General features: G+C 40.5%; 2 protein-coding genes across 2 annotated transcripts; one reads left to right on the top strand and one right to left on the bottom strand.

Moving 5' to 3' along the window:
• Positions 1 to 8,324: 8,324 nt before the first annotated feature.
• LOC108142134 (leucine-rich repeat protein 1) lies at positions 8,325 to 9,921 on the bottom strand. The gene is made up of 2 exons (XM_017265830.1): positions 9,283 to 9,921; positions 8,325 to 9,219 (listed from the first exon to the last, which is right to left on the bottom strand). The coding sequence occupies exons 1-2, from the start codon at positions 9,853 to 9,855 to the stop codon at positions 8,506 to 8,508; spliced, it is 1,287 nt and encodes a 428-aa protein (XP_017121319.1). The 5' UTR covers positions 9,856 to 9,921; the 3' UTR covers positions 8,325 to 8,505.
• A 514-nt stretch (positions 9,922 to 10,435) lies between these two features.
• On the top strand, positions 10,436 to 16,968 carry LOC108141940 (long-chain fatty acid transport protein 4). The gene is made up of 5 exons (XM_017265580.2): positions 10,436 to 10,490; positions 10,566 to 10,825; positions 14,260 to 14,889; positions 15,388 to 15,589; positions 15,652 to 16,968. The coding sequence occupies exons 2-5, from the start codon at positions 10,719 to 10,721 to the stop codon at positions 16,591 to 16,593; spliced, it is 1,881 nt and encodes a 626-aa protein (XP_017121069.1). The 5' UTR covers positions 10,436 to 10,490; positions 10,566 to 10,718; the 3' UTR covers positions 16,594 to 16,968.
• The last annotated feature ends 520 nt before the right edge of the window (positions 16,969 to 17,488 follow it).

The following is a 17,488-nucleotide window of genomic DNA, read 5'->3' as shown; positions in this document are numbered from 1 at the left end:
TTTTTGCTGTAAATCCAGCTTTTTACTTTGAAAAGTTCCCAAGTTGTAACAATTTAATTTAAAAAAAAAAAACCATCTAAAGCGTTACCTGGGACAATCCATTAACGATATAATTTTGATTTTAAGATTTCGGATGATCCAGTACCGGGCTATGATGGGCAACGAAATTCCAATATTTTCAGAGACGCACTAGAGTAAATGCTGCTGTTGCCGTACCGTTCCAAATTTCTCTTTGAAAATTTAAAAATAGCATTTAACTGTTTCCCTACAAAAATGCCCAAAAATATGCCTTTTCTTACACGATTTGAGCCTACTCTCCCCTTAAAAGTTTGTATAAATACATTATTTAGGAGCCCTACGAAATAGAAACGAAAGTATTGTGCTTTATAAGAAAGAAACCAAATTAACTACATATTTTTGAAATATTGCAAGATCTCTATTATATTAATTAAATTATTATTAAATTGTTATCTGGAAAAGGTCCCATCTTCAGGACCGATGCTGGCAGAGACGCTGACAGAGACGTCGGCAGAGGCGAGTTATGTGTAAGTGGAGCGGAAGTGCACCCTCACACCCACAAACACACACTCGCACAAAGGGGGCGTATTGTCGGGAGGCGAGGGGGCAAGGCTGAGGTAAAGGCAACTCGAAAAATGTTAAGGCATTCGTTATGTCAACAAGCAACAATGAGCAAGTGGGTCTGGAGGGGGAGGGGGAGGGGGAGCAGATCCTTGTTAGGCACATTACATCACTCATTTTGAAGCAGCCTGTGCGCTCGTCCTTGCGACTGCGACTGTGCTTGTGTTTGTAATTGTAAGTCGGGACTTTCCTAACGACCAAGTTGCCTCTGCCTCGGCTTCCTTTTTTAATGAAGTGCAGCTCCTGTTTTCTGTTTTCTGTTCTCTGTTCTCTGGCACCCAATCCCCCTTCCTCATCCTCCTGCAATTGCAGCCAAGCGACAAATGCCGCGCATACCCATTTGCGGTGGAGGATGAGAGGTGGAAGTGAAGCACCCACACCCGCACCCACTGGAGAAGTCAGGATCCCGGGATCTGCGACTTACGGGGGCTACGGCTCTGTGGCCTTTCTGCTTTGCGGCACGTTCACGACTCCCTTTTGCGTTTTGTGTTTCTGCCTTTTGCCGGTAAAGGTATACAAATCTCTCGCTTCGGTGAATCCCAAGTGGAAAATGCGTTAATTGGGCATTAAATGGAAAAACGGGGTGGAGTATATTTGTATTTGGGTACTATTCATGTTTTTTCAAAGTTTTTTAGTTGTGTGTTTTCAGTTGTTTTTTTTCAAGTGCCAGAAATTCATGACTTTTGTGTTACCAAACCATTTTCTAAATGTTAGGCTCTTAGGCGTAAAATAGTCGCAACATTTTTTTAGCTTAAACATAACAACAATATTATTTATATTATTTTTAAAAACGATTAACAAGGTCCTTACCTTTTAGTTATTTTACTTTAAGCTAAATTAAATTAAATTAAAATAATTTAATATTATACTAAAAACAAAACTTTAATTGAATAGTTAAAAGTTTTGTAGAACTATTGTCTACTTTCTAAAGAGCTATTTTAGTTTCATATTTAAACAAATTATAATTAATATTTTTTGCTTAATTGTTTTAATTATGGTTTATTGAGTGAAACTTGTTACGATCCCCCAAAATTTTATTTTGAGCAATTAAATACTCAAAATAATCAATAATCATTAAACTATGATTTTTTACAATGATTTTTTATAATGTGTAATTGCCAATCTATAAATCTATAATCCGACGTCCAGTGGATGCAACTTTTAGAAATAAATTTTTAATCAACCTTTGTTGTATTAGTTCTCTATAAAATAGATAATAGACATTGCCAAAGTTGGTGCATTAAAATAACTAATTTAAAATCGGTTGACAGTTAGTAGTTACCCAAACTCCAATTGCTTGTAGGGAAGTAATTACCCCACCTGGTTCAATCGACTAATAAACTTCCCGAAGCCGACAGCGACTGCAAAGTGATTATTGATTTAATTACACATCAAAGCTCCAAAGAAGATCACGAGGGGTGGTGCAAAGTAAAGATGGGTGACCCACCGCCGCCACCCTTGGAGTGGAGTTGGCAATCAATGTTTCTATACGATGACGAAGAGCTCCGCCGTCATCTTCTTCGCCGGAGTGGAGGAACATTCAACCAGGCTGCTGTCGTCACTGTGCCAAAGTAATAAAATGCTAATGAATTAATTTTCGCAGGAACCTGCAATAAAGTGACTTCCCCTTCCATTTGCCCCATCTTAACTGCTTCTGATATTTAACGTTTACATTGGCCCAAAGACATTCCGGCCAGTGCATTAAATTTAACGAACTCTTATTAACTCGTAGCTCCAAAATGAATTATGCATTTAATATTATTATTAAACATTTTACTAACCCATCAAAGTCGGCTGCAAATATTTGATGTAGTTAAATTTTAATCATCTCCCGGCCATGTTTACCCAGGGGAGCCGTTCAAATTGAAAACGCTCCCTAAATAGTTGCATTAAACAAATATTTCGGATGGGAGCCACTGCCTTTGAGGAGGTCGAGGTGGGAGGCAGTCGGAAGTAGGCAAAAGCAATTTCCTAGTCACAGATTTGATTTTGTTTGCCGAAGCGGTGCGGCATAAAATCGTTTGCCAAATGCCAAATACCAAAGCGCCCAGATGTATCTGCGAGATACATTCGGCTAATGAAATGCACGCTCCGTCGAAGTGGGCTGCTGCGGGGCCTGTGGAAGCTGGGCAAATAATCAACTCCGGATCGGAATCGGGATCGTGAACAACAATAAGGACCACAGTCGTGAGACCGAAGGGGTCGTAAAAAAAACTCACCACACGATAAAAATCAAAGAGAAATAGCTGCCAATTCAATGTGATGTGAAGAGTACTAGACTCGATTGCTGATACCCAGTGATTTTTGGGGCAACATTGACTTTAAAACTTTGTAAAGAGAGAATATATTATTAAAAGTTTTAATGTTCTTGTGGAAAATAAATAAAATAATAATTAAGTTCTCCTAACCTTTTATATAATTCGGAAAATGGTATTCTGTTTTTTTTATCTGAAAAACACACTTTTCTAACTAAATTAACAGAAAGCAATCAATTTCTTTTAAGCGTGACTTATAACTATAGAAATAGTTTTAATGTCAGGCTGTTTTAATTGCAACATAACGATAAAAACAATGTTTTGAATTTATATTATAAAGTTAAAAACATAAATAATGTATATAATATAGGCTATATTACAGTACAAAATCAAATTATATTTATTAATTATATTTATATAATAAATATAAATACATTCTATTTATTCTACATGATTTTGAATGACTTTTCTACATTCTTGCATATATTTAATAAGGTCACACAAATTTAATAGTTTCGGGTACAGAAAATTAACAACTTTATGTACCTACGTCAATTTTTGTAATTTAATATAAGGAATACTGAAATAGTTTATCTTGAGCTGCCGGATATACCCTTTTTACTTCCGGATTTCCCTGTAAGAGAGCTCGCCTCTGTTGACCGCAAAGCAAAACTTTTTGCTTCAGATTTATGCGGCAATATTTTGCTTTGAAATCGCTTCGTGGCCAACACCCAGGTCCACCCACTAGCCACCACCCATCACCTACCACCCACTACCAAAGCACCCATCGAAGCACAAAGACAAACACAAATACAACCTGTAGCATTCATCCGCCTGCCTGAGTTTCGGTTAAACGAGAGTTCTATTTACATTTTGCGCTCGAACGCATTTTATCTTTATCTTTTATGGCAAGCTGAATGGAATTGTGGGATGAGCATCTAAATTTTAAATTGAAAATTGATTTTTCCCAATGCTTGAGTGTTCGCAATTCTTTGTTGTTTGGCTAGAATTTTTTGTATCCCCAGCTTGCTGCACGGGTTGGTCAGTTTTTTGCGATTGATTTGTCTCTAGTCCGCGCTCAGATGGAAGAGAATTCGCTGGGAGCTTATTTTCCGATACGAATTTGGGAATTTGGGAAGCAGGGAAGCGGCCATTTGCCAACACAAGTGCGCCTGAGTGACTTTCAATTCAACATTCAAGGATTCCCCATCCCATCCCTGTGCTCTACATTCCGGTTCGCTTTTTCGGGAATCGTAAATATGAAAAATACAAGCGAAATGATATTCCTAATTTGGGCGGCATTTACTTTGTGGTTTTTGGTACAGATTGGATTTTTATCTGCGTACTTTATTTTGATCTGACCTCATTTGCTTTGATGCATACATTAATTGAGAAATGTTATGGCCTTACAAGTACTGGTTTTGTGTGTTTTTCTACAAAGCCATTAATTTTAAACACAATTTTAACGCAGATTCTAAAAAAATTAAATTGAATAATCTGCAAGTAAATGAAATTCCATATTTTAAACTATTTACTATTATTCTGTATTCAAATAGTTATCTGTTAAAGCCCTTCCTTAGCCCTTGTACAAGCACATGATTCTGGATAGGCATTATTTATATAAAAATAAATTAAATAATAAGACAATAAATAAGAAATAAAAAATGTTTACCTATACAATTTCCATTCGATTGCATGTGCTTTAATATTTTAAAATATATGTATATATAATCATGTTTTTAGTTTTTTTTAAGTAAGTTTATATTTTGAAAAACAATGTTACATTCAAATATTTGAATGTTTAATTTTACAATGGTGTGTTTCTCTTGGTATATTATTTAATTTTTTGGGAAAATGCATTCAAATATTATTTTTTTTTTTAAAAACAAAATATTTTGGACTTTTTATGATTAGCTTTAAGATTTTAAATACTATTAAGTTGCGAGCTCTTTATCATCTTTGTCAAATACCTTTAAGATTCCCAGTGAATTCCGAAACATTTTTTTCCACCCTTCTTGTAGAAGTCTTAAAATGGCCTTATTGATTTTCTGTGGGTCTTATCTAAATTTGCTGTAACAGTTAGCGAGTAAATTTCGAAATATTATTAAGACAAATATCCAGGGAGTGGAGGAATGAGACCTGGTCATAAGCCTATCAAAACGTTTTATTAGATCCCTGCACGCGTCTGGGCGACAAGCCCCCAAAAGTGAGGGGAAAACGAAAAGCGACAGTTTCGCGTGCGTTTGCACTTTTCCGCTCGGTGTTTCCAGCCTTGAAGGCGACTCTTTTTCGGGGATGGTGGGTATTGTGCTAAAGAAATTGATAGCGGACGACAAATCATACCTTGAGTCGAGGTCGCCAAACTGGGGCTGCACTTGGTTTCTGGGGGGGTTGCTTGTGACTCCACGGCTTATTTGGCCCGTAATGTGGTGGCTGATGTTCCGATGTACTGTTGTTGTTGCACAATTTGCCGGCCTGCTAATAAAATTTGATAAGCCAAAGAGCCAAAGTGGAGCAGCGCCAGACGGGGCAAATAAAATGTTTACCCGCTGCACGCAAATTGGGGATAAATTTTATGTAATGCAGGGGGAGTGATATCCACCCCAGAATTTTTGGGGGTCGTGGTGCCCAACTCCCGGCAATTGCAAAGTTAATTTGCGCATAAAAATGTTGCCAGGGGAGTCATCTGTCCGGGTCTGGCTTGTTCCTCCTTCGAGGATTAGCCATAAAAGTGTTCGCCCAACGCAGCCCGGCCCTTTGATTTATGCCAATGTGTTTTGATTTGCGCCATTTCATTCTATTCTATTTGATGATCCCCTGGCCATTACCATTTTCGGTTTGATGCATGCGAAATGCATTTTTGATGGCAGTTAATGGAGTTTTTACTGTCTCCGAGCGTGGGCATTTCTGGGGGACCTGCTGAATTTCCATTCCCTTGGCTGACTTGGCACATTTTGATGTTGGCTTTTGCTTTTTTGCAAATGATTCGGAGTTGCTTGCCTTTGTTGGGAGATGGAGCGGCCAGACAGACCGAATTTCGAAACGTTTTTATATGGTCTGGATGGTTTATAAGGATTTTTCCCATTTATGGGTATATAAAAACACAAATTTGAGAGCCAACAACCACATTTTCGTGGTCCTGAGACGGCAAGACTAAAAAGTTTGTCGTAACACACCCTTCAAAGCTTTAAATTTAAAGTGGAAAAATTCGGGGAATACAAATATATAAAAGAGGAATAATGGATACCATTCAAATATTCTCTTCTACTGAACCAAGCAATCACTACAGTAAATTCACAAGTATAAAATTGGTACACAAGCATAAATTATAAACTCGATCAATTATCTTTAACTTATTGCTATTAACCGTAGAAATAAAGTATTGAAAACCTGAAAAACTGGTTATACTAAGATGTCAATAGCTGCAATAGCATTTATTAAATTAAAATTCTCCCTGGTTTATTGTTTAATTATTATTGTAATAAAATATTTAGAACCTGTTAAATAGATTACATAACTTTAATGTAAACCTGCCAGTAACTACATCAAATATATTTTAGATCTTTATAGTAAACCTCTCTATAACTCTTTCCAATTATCCGTTTAAAATTAGAATTTCTTTCTTTAATTAAACATTAAAGCGAGCAAAGTTCAATCACAGACCAGCCTCGAATTCCATATGCACATAGCAGAGATTTCCTGCCATTAGGCCTACTTTTGGGCTTACTGACCGAGTCGAGTTGCAAACGTAAAGTCATGCCAAATATTTGCCCACACAAAGCGACAAAGTTAGGGCCGAAGAGCAAAAAGGACATCGTGTGGGCAAACACACTTACACGGGAATCGACAGCCACCCATTCAACTCACCACTCAGTAACTCACGCATTTGCATGGCAAACAAAAAGGAAATCCTGCAGAATGATGATGGGAACGGGAGGCGGAGGCGGAAGCGGAGCCAGGACACTTAAATGCTGCTCAAAATTGGATTTGGGGCAGCTTACAGAAATTGTAGAGCCCCCACTGCCCACCTACCCCGCAGCAGACGAATGCTGATAAACATTTTTATAGTTAGGCTCGAGTTTGCCACAAGTCATGGCTCATCCTTTTCGCCCTGGGAAGGATCTGTGCCGTCGCCGCCTTATTCCCCAGCTGCACATTAAAGCCTAGAAACGCGAGTGGTGCGAGGGTCCTGCAAGGACTCGCTGTTTATGCTTATTTAAAAAAGTGGCATCGCCTCGAAGTTTTGATTTGATAAAGCAAAAGAAAAGCAAAGGAACAGCAAGCGATAAGGACAAGGCCAGGAAAATTAAGAATGCTGAAACCTGGATACCCTTTCTTAAGTATGTTCAAGGTAAATTTTAATAATCCTATTTTGATACATGCACAATTCACATTTTTTATAATTAAGCCTCAACAAAAACAAATTACCGGAAAAAATTATTTTTAGGGTCTATGCATTGTTTTCAAAGTTTATCACTCATACGTACTGTTGCCTTTGCTATAAAAAAATTAATTTTAAATACGGGTAGCTTTAGTTATTTAAACGGAACCTCTGAGACCCTTTACATAAATTTTTTTTATTTTCGAATACATTTATTGCTCACCAAATTGACTTTCTAAAAATATATTCTTATTTAGCTGCAGGTTTTTGTTTTTATATAGTATGCAATTGTATTTTTCCAAAGCTTAAACAATTTATATACAAATTTAAAGACATAGATTAGCAACTAACGATATAAATAAATAAATATAAATACATTTAGTGAGGGTATTAGAGGCGTATGTGCGTATGAGGCGGAAAATCAAGAAGGCGCACAGTGGGGTGAGTAGGTGTGCCGGCTGATAAAAATCGTTTATGCAAGTCACATACGCACGAAGCTTTTAATAATAAAAACAACGAGCTTCTGTAATACGAAAACAAAGTAAGCAACCAAGCGTGCGTGTGAATGTCTTTATGCCAGCGAAAATGTATCGAAGGAGACTCACTGCCTGCAAGGAGTATCCAACCTATTGGCTCTGTCCAAAATATAAAGAAATCAATGCCTTATCCTTTACTTGTGCAGCCTAGAACTATTCCGTGGCTATAATAAATTTGCAAGGTTTTAAGCCTTGTCATTTTAAAAAGGATTTAAACGTTTTTACATATTTTTAACTCCATTTCTGCAGGACTATAAGTTAATTCTAAGTCGGATACATTACCAGAATAACATTTAAAGTCTTCTTTAAGTTATAAGCATAATAAAGCCTTAAGGGTTGAAAAACCAACATAAACAAAAAAATACAATTTGTTCTGCAAATTTGCCTATAACTTCTTAATATCTAAACTTTCTATTTATATATATAGCCATCATTAATTCAATCCATTCATAAAGAAGTTGTTTTGTAAACCTACAAATGCAGCCCTATTTCATTAAAGTAATATAACATTAATTGCAATTCTTAACTATTTTAATGATAAATTCGCTTTTAATGGCAGTTTAAGTTTAACAAGATGATAATAAGGGAATGAAAATCAATAATAAAATATGGTAAATCATAAACGATTCGTTAGCTTAAATCTACTTATAGTTATAGATAAACGCCGATTTCGGTGTCCGAACACCTGCTCCAATCAGGTAAACATTAGGCTGAACAGAGCCTTCAGCTGCACCGTGGCACTGCAGCCGGGTCCGCAGATGACCACATCCGCGTAGATCTGATGCTCGCGACTGTAGGTGAGGTTCTTGATGTTGGTGAATTTGGGCTGGACGACACGTTGCAGGAGGTCCTCCTTGCTGAGGGCGTAGCAGAGCTGGCCACACGGGCACTTGGGCGCCTCACAGATCAGTTCGATGAGCACAGCGGGCACAGAGCCCGCCGGCAAAGGCAGCTTGTAGTTGGCCACGGCCCGGGCCGCCTTCAGCCACAGGGGTGGCGGTGTGTTGGCGACCACCGATTGCCGGTTAAGCTGCTGGGCTGCATCGGCATTGAAGGCCTTAAAGCAATTGCCCCACACATCCAGCAAGTCGATGTGCAGATCCCCAATGGCAGCCGGCAGTGACTCCAGTTTGTTGCTACACACGTGCAGTTTTCGCAGCGCCTGCAGACGGCGAATGGCGAAGGGCAACCGAATGAGCAGGTTGTGGTTGAGGTTCAGCGAGACCAGGCGCTCCAATTTGACCAGTGGGGCAGGAAACTGGGTGAGGCCGTTGCTCGACAAATCCAGCTCGCCGAGGGATTGGCTCAGCCTAGTGCCCCGCAACCAGCACCAGTCGTTCAATTCACCCAAACAGTTGCTGCCCAAGTGCAGCGAGGTCAGGGCCAGACCACCCAATTCTGGAGGAATCTGGTGGTGGGTAAACTAAAGGATTAACAAGTGGCTGTAGCGGGCATGGAGGTTAACACACACCTTGGTCAGCTTGTTGCCACTGACATCCAGCTTTGTGAGATTGCGCAAGGTGCAGACCTCGAAGCTCAGCTTAACCAGCTGGCTATTGTTGATGGTCAGAGACTTTAGGGTGCGCGGGAATCCCTTGATGGGGTACTCGCTCCGTTTGCTGACCACCATGCGCACCTGGGGCTGCGCCTTCTGCGGAATGGCCGTGGCGGCGGCGATGTTCAGTCTCAGGTTGATGGCCTCCTTGCCCTCCATGCCCAGCTTGAGGGTCTGCAGGAATCCTTTCAGCTGGATGGGATCGCACTTGATCAGCAGGTTCTCCGGCGGCTGCAGGAACCCAATGGTGGCCTTCCCGTCCAGCACGAACTTGGTGTGCACGGCGTGGATGTTGTCGCGCACCTTGTAGCGACTGCCCGTCTTGTTTTGTCCGCTGAACAGGACCATTTCCAGCTCCTTCTTGGTGTTCCCATTGGCGTCCCGGGCGCTCTGCTTGTAGCCAATGGCCAGCGTGGACTTCACGGGTCGCGGCGTCCGCTTGGCTTGGGTGGTGCGGTTCACCACCTGCACCTCACATAAGATTTTCATGACGCTGCGGTGGTTAGACAATAAAAAACCCGCTAAATAAAACAAAACATTTGTGGAGTGTTGCCACTCCGTGGGTAGGTCAGCTGATGGAATGGTATTGCCACACTGTAAATAGCGATAGCGGCATGCGATAGTTTAAGCACTCGTTCAGGAACTAGTTCCAAAGTGCAACAAAAAAAGCTCAAATATAAAAAAAAACAAACAACGCAGGACAAGACAAGTTACAAAAACCAAAACAGGCCACTGTAATTGCTTGAAAAGTTTACAAAAAGCTAAAGTTAAATCAACGGAAAATGCTATTTCGCAAGGCTCGTCGACACTTTCTGCCGTTCTACGTGTTCAATGGATTCTTGTGACAGCGCAACGAGCGTTATCAGCGTTTGCGTTACAATAGCTCCAGTATTGGTTATTCGAGGCCTGAGCTTACAGTAAGTTATGCATGCAACATATGGAGCAATTCATCACAAAACGCACGTTGCCATAAATAACTATTTAGCCTAAGGGATTACTGTTATTTATCGTTTCGATAACAGTTAATTATATTGTGTTTCCTGCAGCACAACAGCTTATTGGACAATCATGTGAACAGCAATGTGATTATAAACATCGACAACTGCGCTCTCTATAGCACCAATGTAAGCATAAATCTATTAACTTTCGCATCCAACAAAATAACGGTCTTCCATTTCCGGCGATCTGGCAACGCGCAGCGACCAGCTGATCGGCCATCGCTAACTTACGGGGCGCACGATCACGATCGGCAGCGAAGACGACGCCAGCGGTTTTTAGTTATTTTTCGGTTTTTCTGCGCAACGGTCGCTTTCGGCTTGGCTTTCGCCTGCGTCATCTACACGCTCCACACAATGGGATGGATTTTTGCTGTGCTCGTGGCGCTGGTCGCCCTGCTACTCAACAAACCCGGTTGGCGCTGGTTCTACATAGCGGGCGCCACCGCTAGCCGCGATCTGACGTGAGTCTCCTTGTCGGCGGGCGCACTGTACCCCAAGCAATCGGGTGATAAGTTTACAATACAAACGCCCCCGGGGGAGGTGTTTATTGCTACACAATATATCCGGGCTTTCTTTTGTGAATCCATTGGGACATCAGAGAACAGAAAATCATCCGAGTGCGAGTACTTTGTCCATTGTACCCCGTTTCTAGCCACCTCCTCCTCCTCCCCCCCCGTCCAGCAGTTGAAACCGCAGAGAAACTCGTTTTCCGTCTATTTGGGTCGCCATCTGCAGTAGCCATTTGCAGTTGTCCGAGGAAAACTGTAAAGAGAAAACTTCATGGGAAATGGCTACGATTATTGACGAATAGCTGTCGGAAATCATCAGTTTTTTTGCCACCCGATTACGAGGTTTATTGACTTCTTCAGGTTCAAGGTCGCCCAGCCCCAAAACCAAAACAAACTCGCTTTTTTATTTACCATTGCCTTCGTACGATCGTCGCCCAGCGAAACCCTCGGCGCATACTAATCGAATTCGATCGAGTGCGTCAGCCGGAAGACTACTGGCACACTAACCGATCTGTTCTTGAAAACGTACGCCAAAAGCCGAAGCTTGGGCAATTAAAATGGCGGAAGTGTCGCCTCAGTCTTTGTATTTTTGGCTGTCTAGGGTTGCCAGGTCTGTTTTAGTATACTCCATCCGAAAGATGGAACTCATGTTGAGTGCAGGAAATAGGAACTAACTGGAAATTACTCAAATCAAAAGATTTTTAAAGTCATTGTTAGATTTTTTATCTCTTTCTATATCTTTCTTGAATTTGTTAAAATGCCGAAAGTTTCACTTCAGTCTTGGTTTTGTATTTTGCGTTGTCTAGAATACCAGGGTTTTTCAAAATATTTTTTTTAAAAGAAAATCGAAATTATTTTAAATTATTGTTTCTAGTTCTAACTTACGACTTTGTTCATTTGGCAATAAAGTTGTTTAAAGTTGTCACGGCTAGCATTGGGTTTTTTTTTTTTGCATTTTTGCCGAAAGATTGTCGGAAATTTGCGTTTCACACGGCAAGCAAAAAGCTAACAAAATGAAGAACAAGTTATCCAAGCATAAAATAATAATTTAAAAACCCAAAAATTTATTTTAACACTACGCCACAAATTATAAGCATTTGGATTACCTGTTTAATTTAATACTTTTTTTACACTAAATGAATAGCACCCCAACATTCTAATAAAATTTTAATGTTTCATTAAAGAAGCTTAAAGATTAAAAAAAATTTAAAATGTAATTCTTTAATACCTTAAGGCCATTAATGATATTCCTTAAAACTTTAATTTAATGCTTATTAACTTTAAGTATTGTAATCAATTTTTATACATTACTCTGACCCACTCTCAGCTATTCATTTTACCTGAAAATTTAATTTGCTCAGCAGTTTGAGCTTTAATGAGTCTCACACAGCAGATCAAGTTCCATGCCAAGGTCAGCACTGGTTTCGGCTTAACTAACTTCGAATATATGTATTCTCTCGTACATATATCTCGGCTCACAACTGATTCTTAAGATCAACTTCAAGTTTGGCCGGACAACCTTGGATTCGCATCGAAGCTTTAGCTTTGTCTCGGCCTGCAGCAGACCTATCTGGGAGCAAACATGTCCAAAAATACCAAACAAACCACTCGATGGGGGTTATAAGGCCTGATTAAAGCCCTATAAATACACGGCTAACGAGGGCTAAAGCAACTGCTTAGCCGGCTATCTTATCGAAACGATAGATTCTAGAGTCTAAAACCCCGCCAGCGGTGCAAAGTACGCACGAGTGCAAAGCGAATTTAAATTGAGATCGTCGCTGTGGTCGAGTCCCAAGTCGAGTGCAAGTTTTTTTTTTCCAATTTCCAATATACGGCCCATCGAACTATTGCGATTGATGTTTGCCATGGGGAAATGAACGATTTGAATTGGGTTTTGCGGCATACCTATATGTATGTATTTATATAAAATCTCTCGATATCTTCGAATACAAGTGCTTTGAAAAGGCTTTCAGACCGGAACACCTTGTATTTACCTAGGATTTAAATTGATTGCAAATTGTACCTTCTCTAATCAGCTCTTCTTTATTCAGCTCAGTCAAATAATTACAGACTATTGGCAAATTAGTTTTACAATTTACAAGCAAATATTTAACTGAAAATGAAAAACAGTTTATCAACTAGCGTTTGTTAATACATACATTTTGAACTAGAAAATCAAAGATAATGGTTATCTGGATTAGTCGGTATGTACATTTCTCCATTTTGCTGATAGCTGCTTCAATATTGATATCTAAATCAAACAGTAGTTTATGTTCAAGCGTAAATACTCTTAGTAATTTTTTTATTATTTGCATAAGAGATAAAGTGTGACAACTCTGTTTGTTATTAAACATTCAACTTTGTGCTAAATGTGTAAACTGAGTCGTGGGGCATTCCCATGACAAATAACATGATATTCAAATGACAAATTTAATTGTTATTACTTTGGCGAAGCTTCATAGAAAATCCGTAAGCCCTAGCTAAGTAAAATAGGTTATCTTACAACTTTGGCCTTCTCGTGAACTTTGCATTACTCAGCTTTAATTTAGCAACGTCATAAATTTGCGGCTCGGATGGTCGGACTAGATTACCACGTTCGGTTTCGATTGCAGCCACTTCAGCCGCTTTTATCTCTGGGTTTATCGCATCACGGCTGTTGCGCTTGTCGAGCTTCGATTTCTGTGCGCTATTTTCAGTGGCCCCGACCACTAACCATAAATCAAACGCGATCGATGGGGAAGATACTGCTGGTACGGGTACTACATCCGACTCACCTTCGATCAAACACTTTCCCTGCCGCAGAAAACATATCCATATCCCTTATATCAATTAACTTAAATTAATAATCATTTATAATTTAACGGTTATAAAACTATTTATTAGATCTATGATAATGATAATAACTATAATGACTTTTAATTATCTTAACATATAAAAGAATTATTAATATGATGGGTATGCTTATAAATAACTAACAATTTAGTTTTTATTTGTTTTCCAAACAATTTAAAGTCTATGTTCCCATACAAATATTTACAAAAATGTATGCAATATGAAGAAGCTTAAAATTGTTTGAAAATACTTTTTATTTACATAGTTTTTCGAAAACATGCTTTTGATATTTAATAATAATTGAAATAGTTATTTTTTCGTAAAACCATTTTTTGAAAGCACTCATTTTTATTTTGTAACACATTTTTGTTAATGTAATATGTAATATTTAAATATTCTTTTATATTTGGCTAAGGATAATATTCTGCTGGGGAGGTTTTATTAGCAACTATTTTTTTTTTATTTCTCTTTTTCTGTCAAGTAAATTATAAGTTGTTTTTTTTTTTTAATAAGTATCTGGGCAAATTTATTTAAATTAAACTTTTGTTCTCTAGAGCTCTCTGGGCCTATATCAAGCTCCTGCGGTACACGAAGCGCCATGAGCGCCTCAACTACACTGTGGCGGATGTGTTCGAGCGGAATGTTCGCATCCATCCGGAAAAAGTGGCCGTGGTCAGCGAGACACAGCGCTGGACCTTCCGTCAGGTGAACGAGCACGCCAACAAGGTGGCCAACGTGCTGCAGGCCCAGGGATACCGGAAGGGCGATGTGGTGGCTCTGCTGCTGGAGAACCGTGCCGAGTACGTGGCCACCTGGCTGGGTCTCTCCAAGATCGGCGTGATCACCCCGCTGATCAACACGAACCTGCGCGGTCCCTCACTGCTGCACAGCATCACGGTGGCCCACTGCACGGCCCTCATCTACGGCGAGGACTTCCTGGAAGCCGTATCCGACGTGGCCAAGGATCTGCCCGCCGAGCTCACCCTCTTCCAGTTCAACAACGAGAACAACAACAGCCAGACCGAGAAGAGCATCCCGCAGGCCAAAAACCTGAACGCCCTGCTCACAACCGCCAGCAATGAGAAGCCGAACAAGACGCAGGTCAACCACCACGACAAGCTCGTCTACATCTACACCTCCGGCACCACGGGACTGCCCAAGGCGGCCGTCATCTCTCACTCCCGGTGGGTACTTCAAATGGTTGTATAAACCTTCTTAAATTATTATAACAACTTTAGATATTATATTTTCAAACCTATAAAATGGGTACTTCAAATGATTGTATAAACCTTCTTAAATTATTATAACAACTTTAGATATTATATTTTCAAACCTATTAAGTGCCTAAGAGTGGTGCATTTTTGTGGTGTTTAGAACACACCTGCTTACAATTTTGATAAATGGTTTTTATTATTTAACAAAACTAATTTTTTTCTTAACTTAAATTGATTAAAATTCAAACTATAGGAAGAGCGAGATGCTTAAAAGCATTAATAAAGAGCTGTTTAATTCTGCGGTATAATATATCACGTCTTTTAGTCACTTTTATTAGAAACTTGGAACTTTTTAAGATTTTGTGACAACCTTGAAAGTATATAATAAATTTCAATTTGCCAAATATTAAATAATTTCATATACTAAATACTTTTATTACAATGCAAGCATACTATTCGTACCCCCAGGTATCTGTTTATCGCTGCTGGTATCCACTACACGATGGGCTTCCAGGAGGAGGACGTGTTCTACACCCCGCTGCCGTTGTACCACACCGCCGGAGGCATCATGTGCATGGGTCAGTCGGTGCTCTTTGGCTCTACGGTTTCCATTCGCAAGAAGTTCTCCGCCTCCAACTATTTCGCCGATTGCACCAAGTACAATGCCACTGTAAGTGAGATTTATTGCCCCTCGACGGCAGTCACTAATGGTGGCCTTTTTGTGAATTGCAGGTCGGTCAGTATATCGGTGAGATGGCACGCTACATTCTGGCTACGAAACCATCGGAATACGACCAGAAGCACCGAGTGCGTCTTGTGTTCGGCAACGGACTGCGTCCGCAGATTTGGCCACAGTTTGTGGAGCGTTTCAACATCGCCAAGGTGGGCGAATTCTATGGCGCCACCGAGGGCAATGCGAACATCATGAATCACGACAACACGGTGGGTGCCATCGGCTTCGTGTCGCGCATCCTGCCAAAGGTCTACCCGATCTCGATCATTCGCGCCGACCAGGACACCGGGGAGCCGATCAGGGACAAGAACGGCCTCTGCCAGCTGTGCGCACCCAACGAGCCGGGCGTATTTATCGGCAAGATTGTCAAGGGAAATCCCTCTCGCGAGTTCCTCGGCTATGTCGACGAAAAGGCTTCGGCCAAGAAGATCGTAAAGGATGTATTCAAGCACGGCGATATGGCCTTCCTTTCCGGAGATCTGCTGGTGGCCGACGAGAAGGGTTATCTGTACTTCAAGGACCGCACTGGCGATACCTTCCGCTGGAAGGGTGAGAATGTGTCGACCAGCGAGGTAGAGGCGCAGGTCAGCAATGTGGCTGGGTACAAGGACACTGTGGTGTACGGCGTGACCATTCCGCACACCGAGGGCAGGGCCGGCATGGCCGCCATTTACGACCCCGAGCGGGAGCTGGACCTCGATACCTTCGCCGGCCGTTTGGCCAAGGTGCTGCCCGCCTATGCACGTCCCCAGATCATACGGCTGCTCACCAAGGTGGACCTCACTGGCACCTTCAAGCTGCGTAAGGTGGACCTGCAGAAGGAGGGCTACGATCCGAGCCTGGTCAAGGATGCCCTGTACTATCAGACATCCAAAGGGCGGTACGAACTGCTCACGCCGCAGGTCTACGACCAGGTGCAGCGCAACGAGATTCGCTTCTAGGAGCTGCAATCGGGATGTATTTAAGCCTTGCCTTTTGCCCAATATGCTGTTAATTAGTTTGTAAGACAACCACGAGTCGACTTAGTCTAGGAAAGGAAAAGCGGGGAAATTCGGCACCACATTTAATTTCCATTTCATCATTGCACTTTTGTATACCCCTAAGCATATATACATAGTGTAGCAATTGTCTACTAGATATCAGCCTCTTATACGCATTTTAATTGTTTTTAGCCAGCTAAAGAACCTTGTTAAGTGCAATTTCAGCTATTGTTTAGTCAGTTTTAGTGGCATTTACACTTCCATTCTCGCTGCGTTTGCCTCTACATACGCGAAGCTCTGATGTTTTTGTATCAAATAAAGTTCGTTTCTTCGCCACTGGATGTATTTAAATTCTCGATTTATCGTCACACCGTCCCACCTGCATACAAATGAACCTCCAATTGGCTGCTATTCGCATGACGATCCGATCCATAGAAATGCCCACAGAAACACTCACGCCATGAGAATTCAATTAGCTAAACTTGAACCAAGTCGACGTTCAAGTGCACCAAAGGCGTGAAATTAACGCGAATGTTTTGTTTAGTAATATTATGTAATCTGCTCAGGCGAGTGAATCATGAAATGACAATAACGCTTAATAGAAGATGAGCTTTTTATTTAATTAAAACTGCAGCCGCTCCTCTAAAAACTTCGACAACTTGAGAAAAGGTCTCATTTATAATTTTAATAACCAACAATTAATGCCTAATTATAATCTGTCAATTGGCATGCTTTTAACCATAGCCTACAATTATTTGAAACACCATCCAACCGGAAAATTGTTTGCACTCGTGCCCCACTGAATTTTATTTCTAAATTTGGAATACCTCTTAAAGTTTTTAGTTTTTGCATTTTT

This window comes from Drosophila elegans, unplaced genomic scaffold (genome assembly GCF_018152505.1).
Source record: "Drosophila elegans isolate 14027-0461.03 unplaced genomic scaffold, ASM1815250v1 contig_814, whole genome shotgun sequence".
NCBI classification, from domain to species: domain Eukaryota; kingdom Metazoa; phylum Arthropoda; class Insecta; order Diptera; family Drosophilidae; genus Drosophila; species Drosophila elegans.
This window is presented reverse-complemented; position numbering and strand designations above follow the sequence as displayed.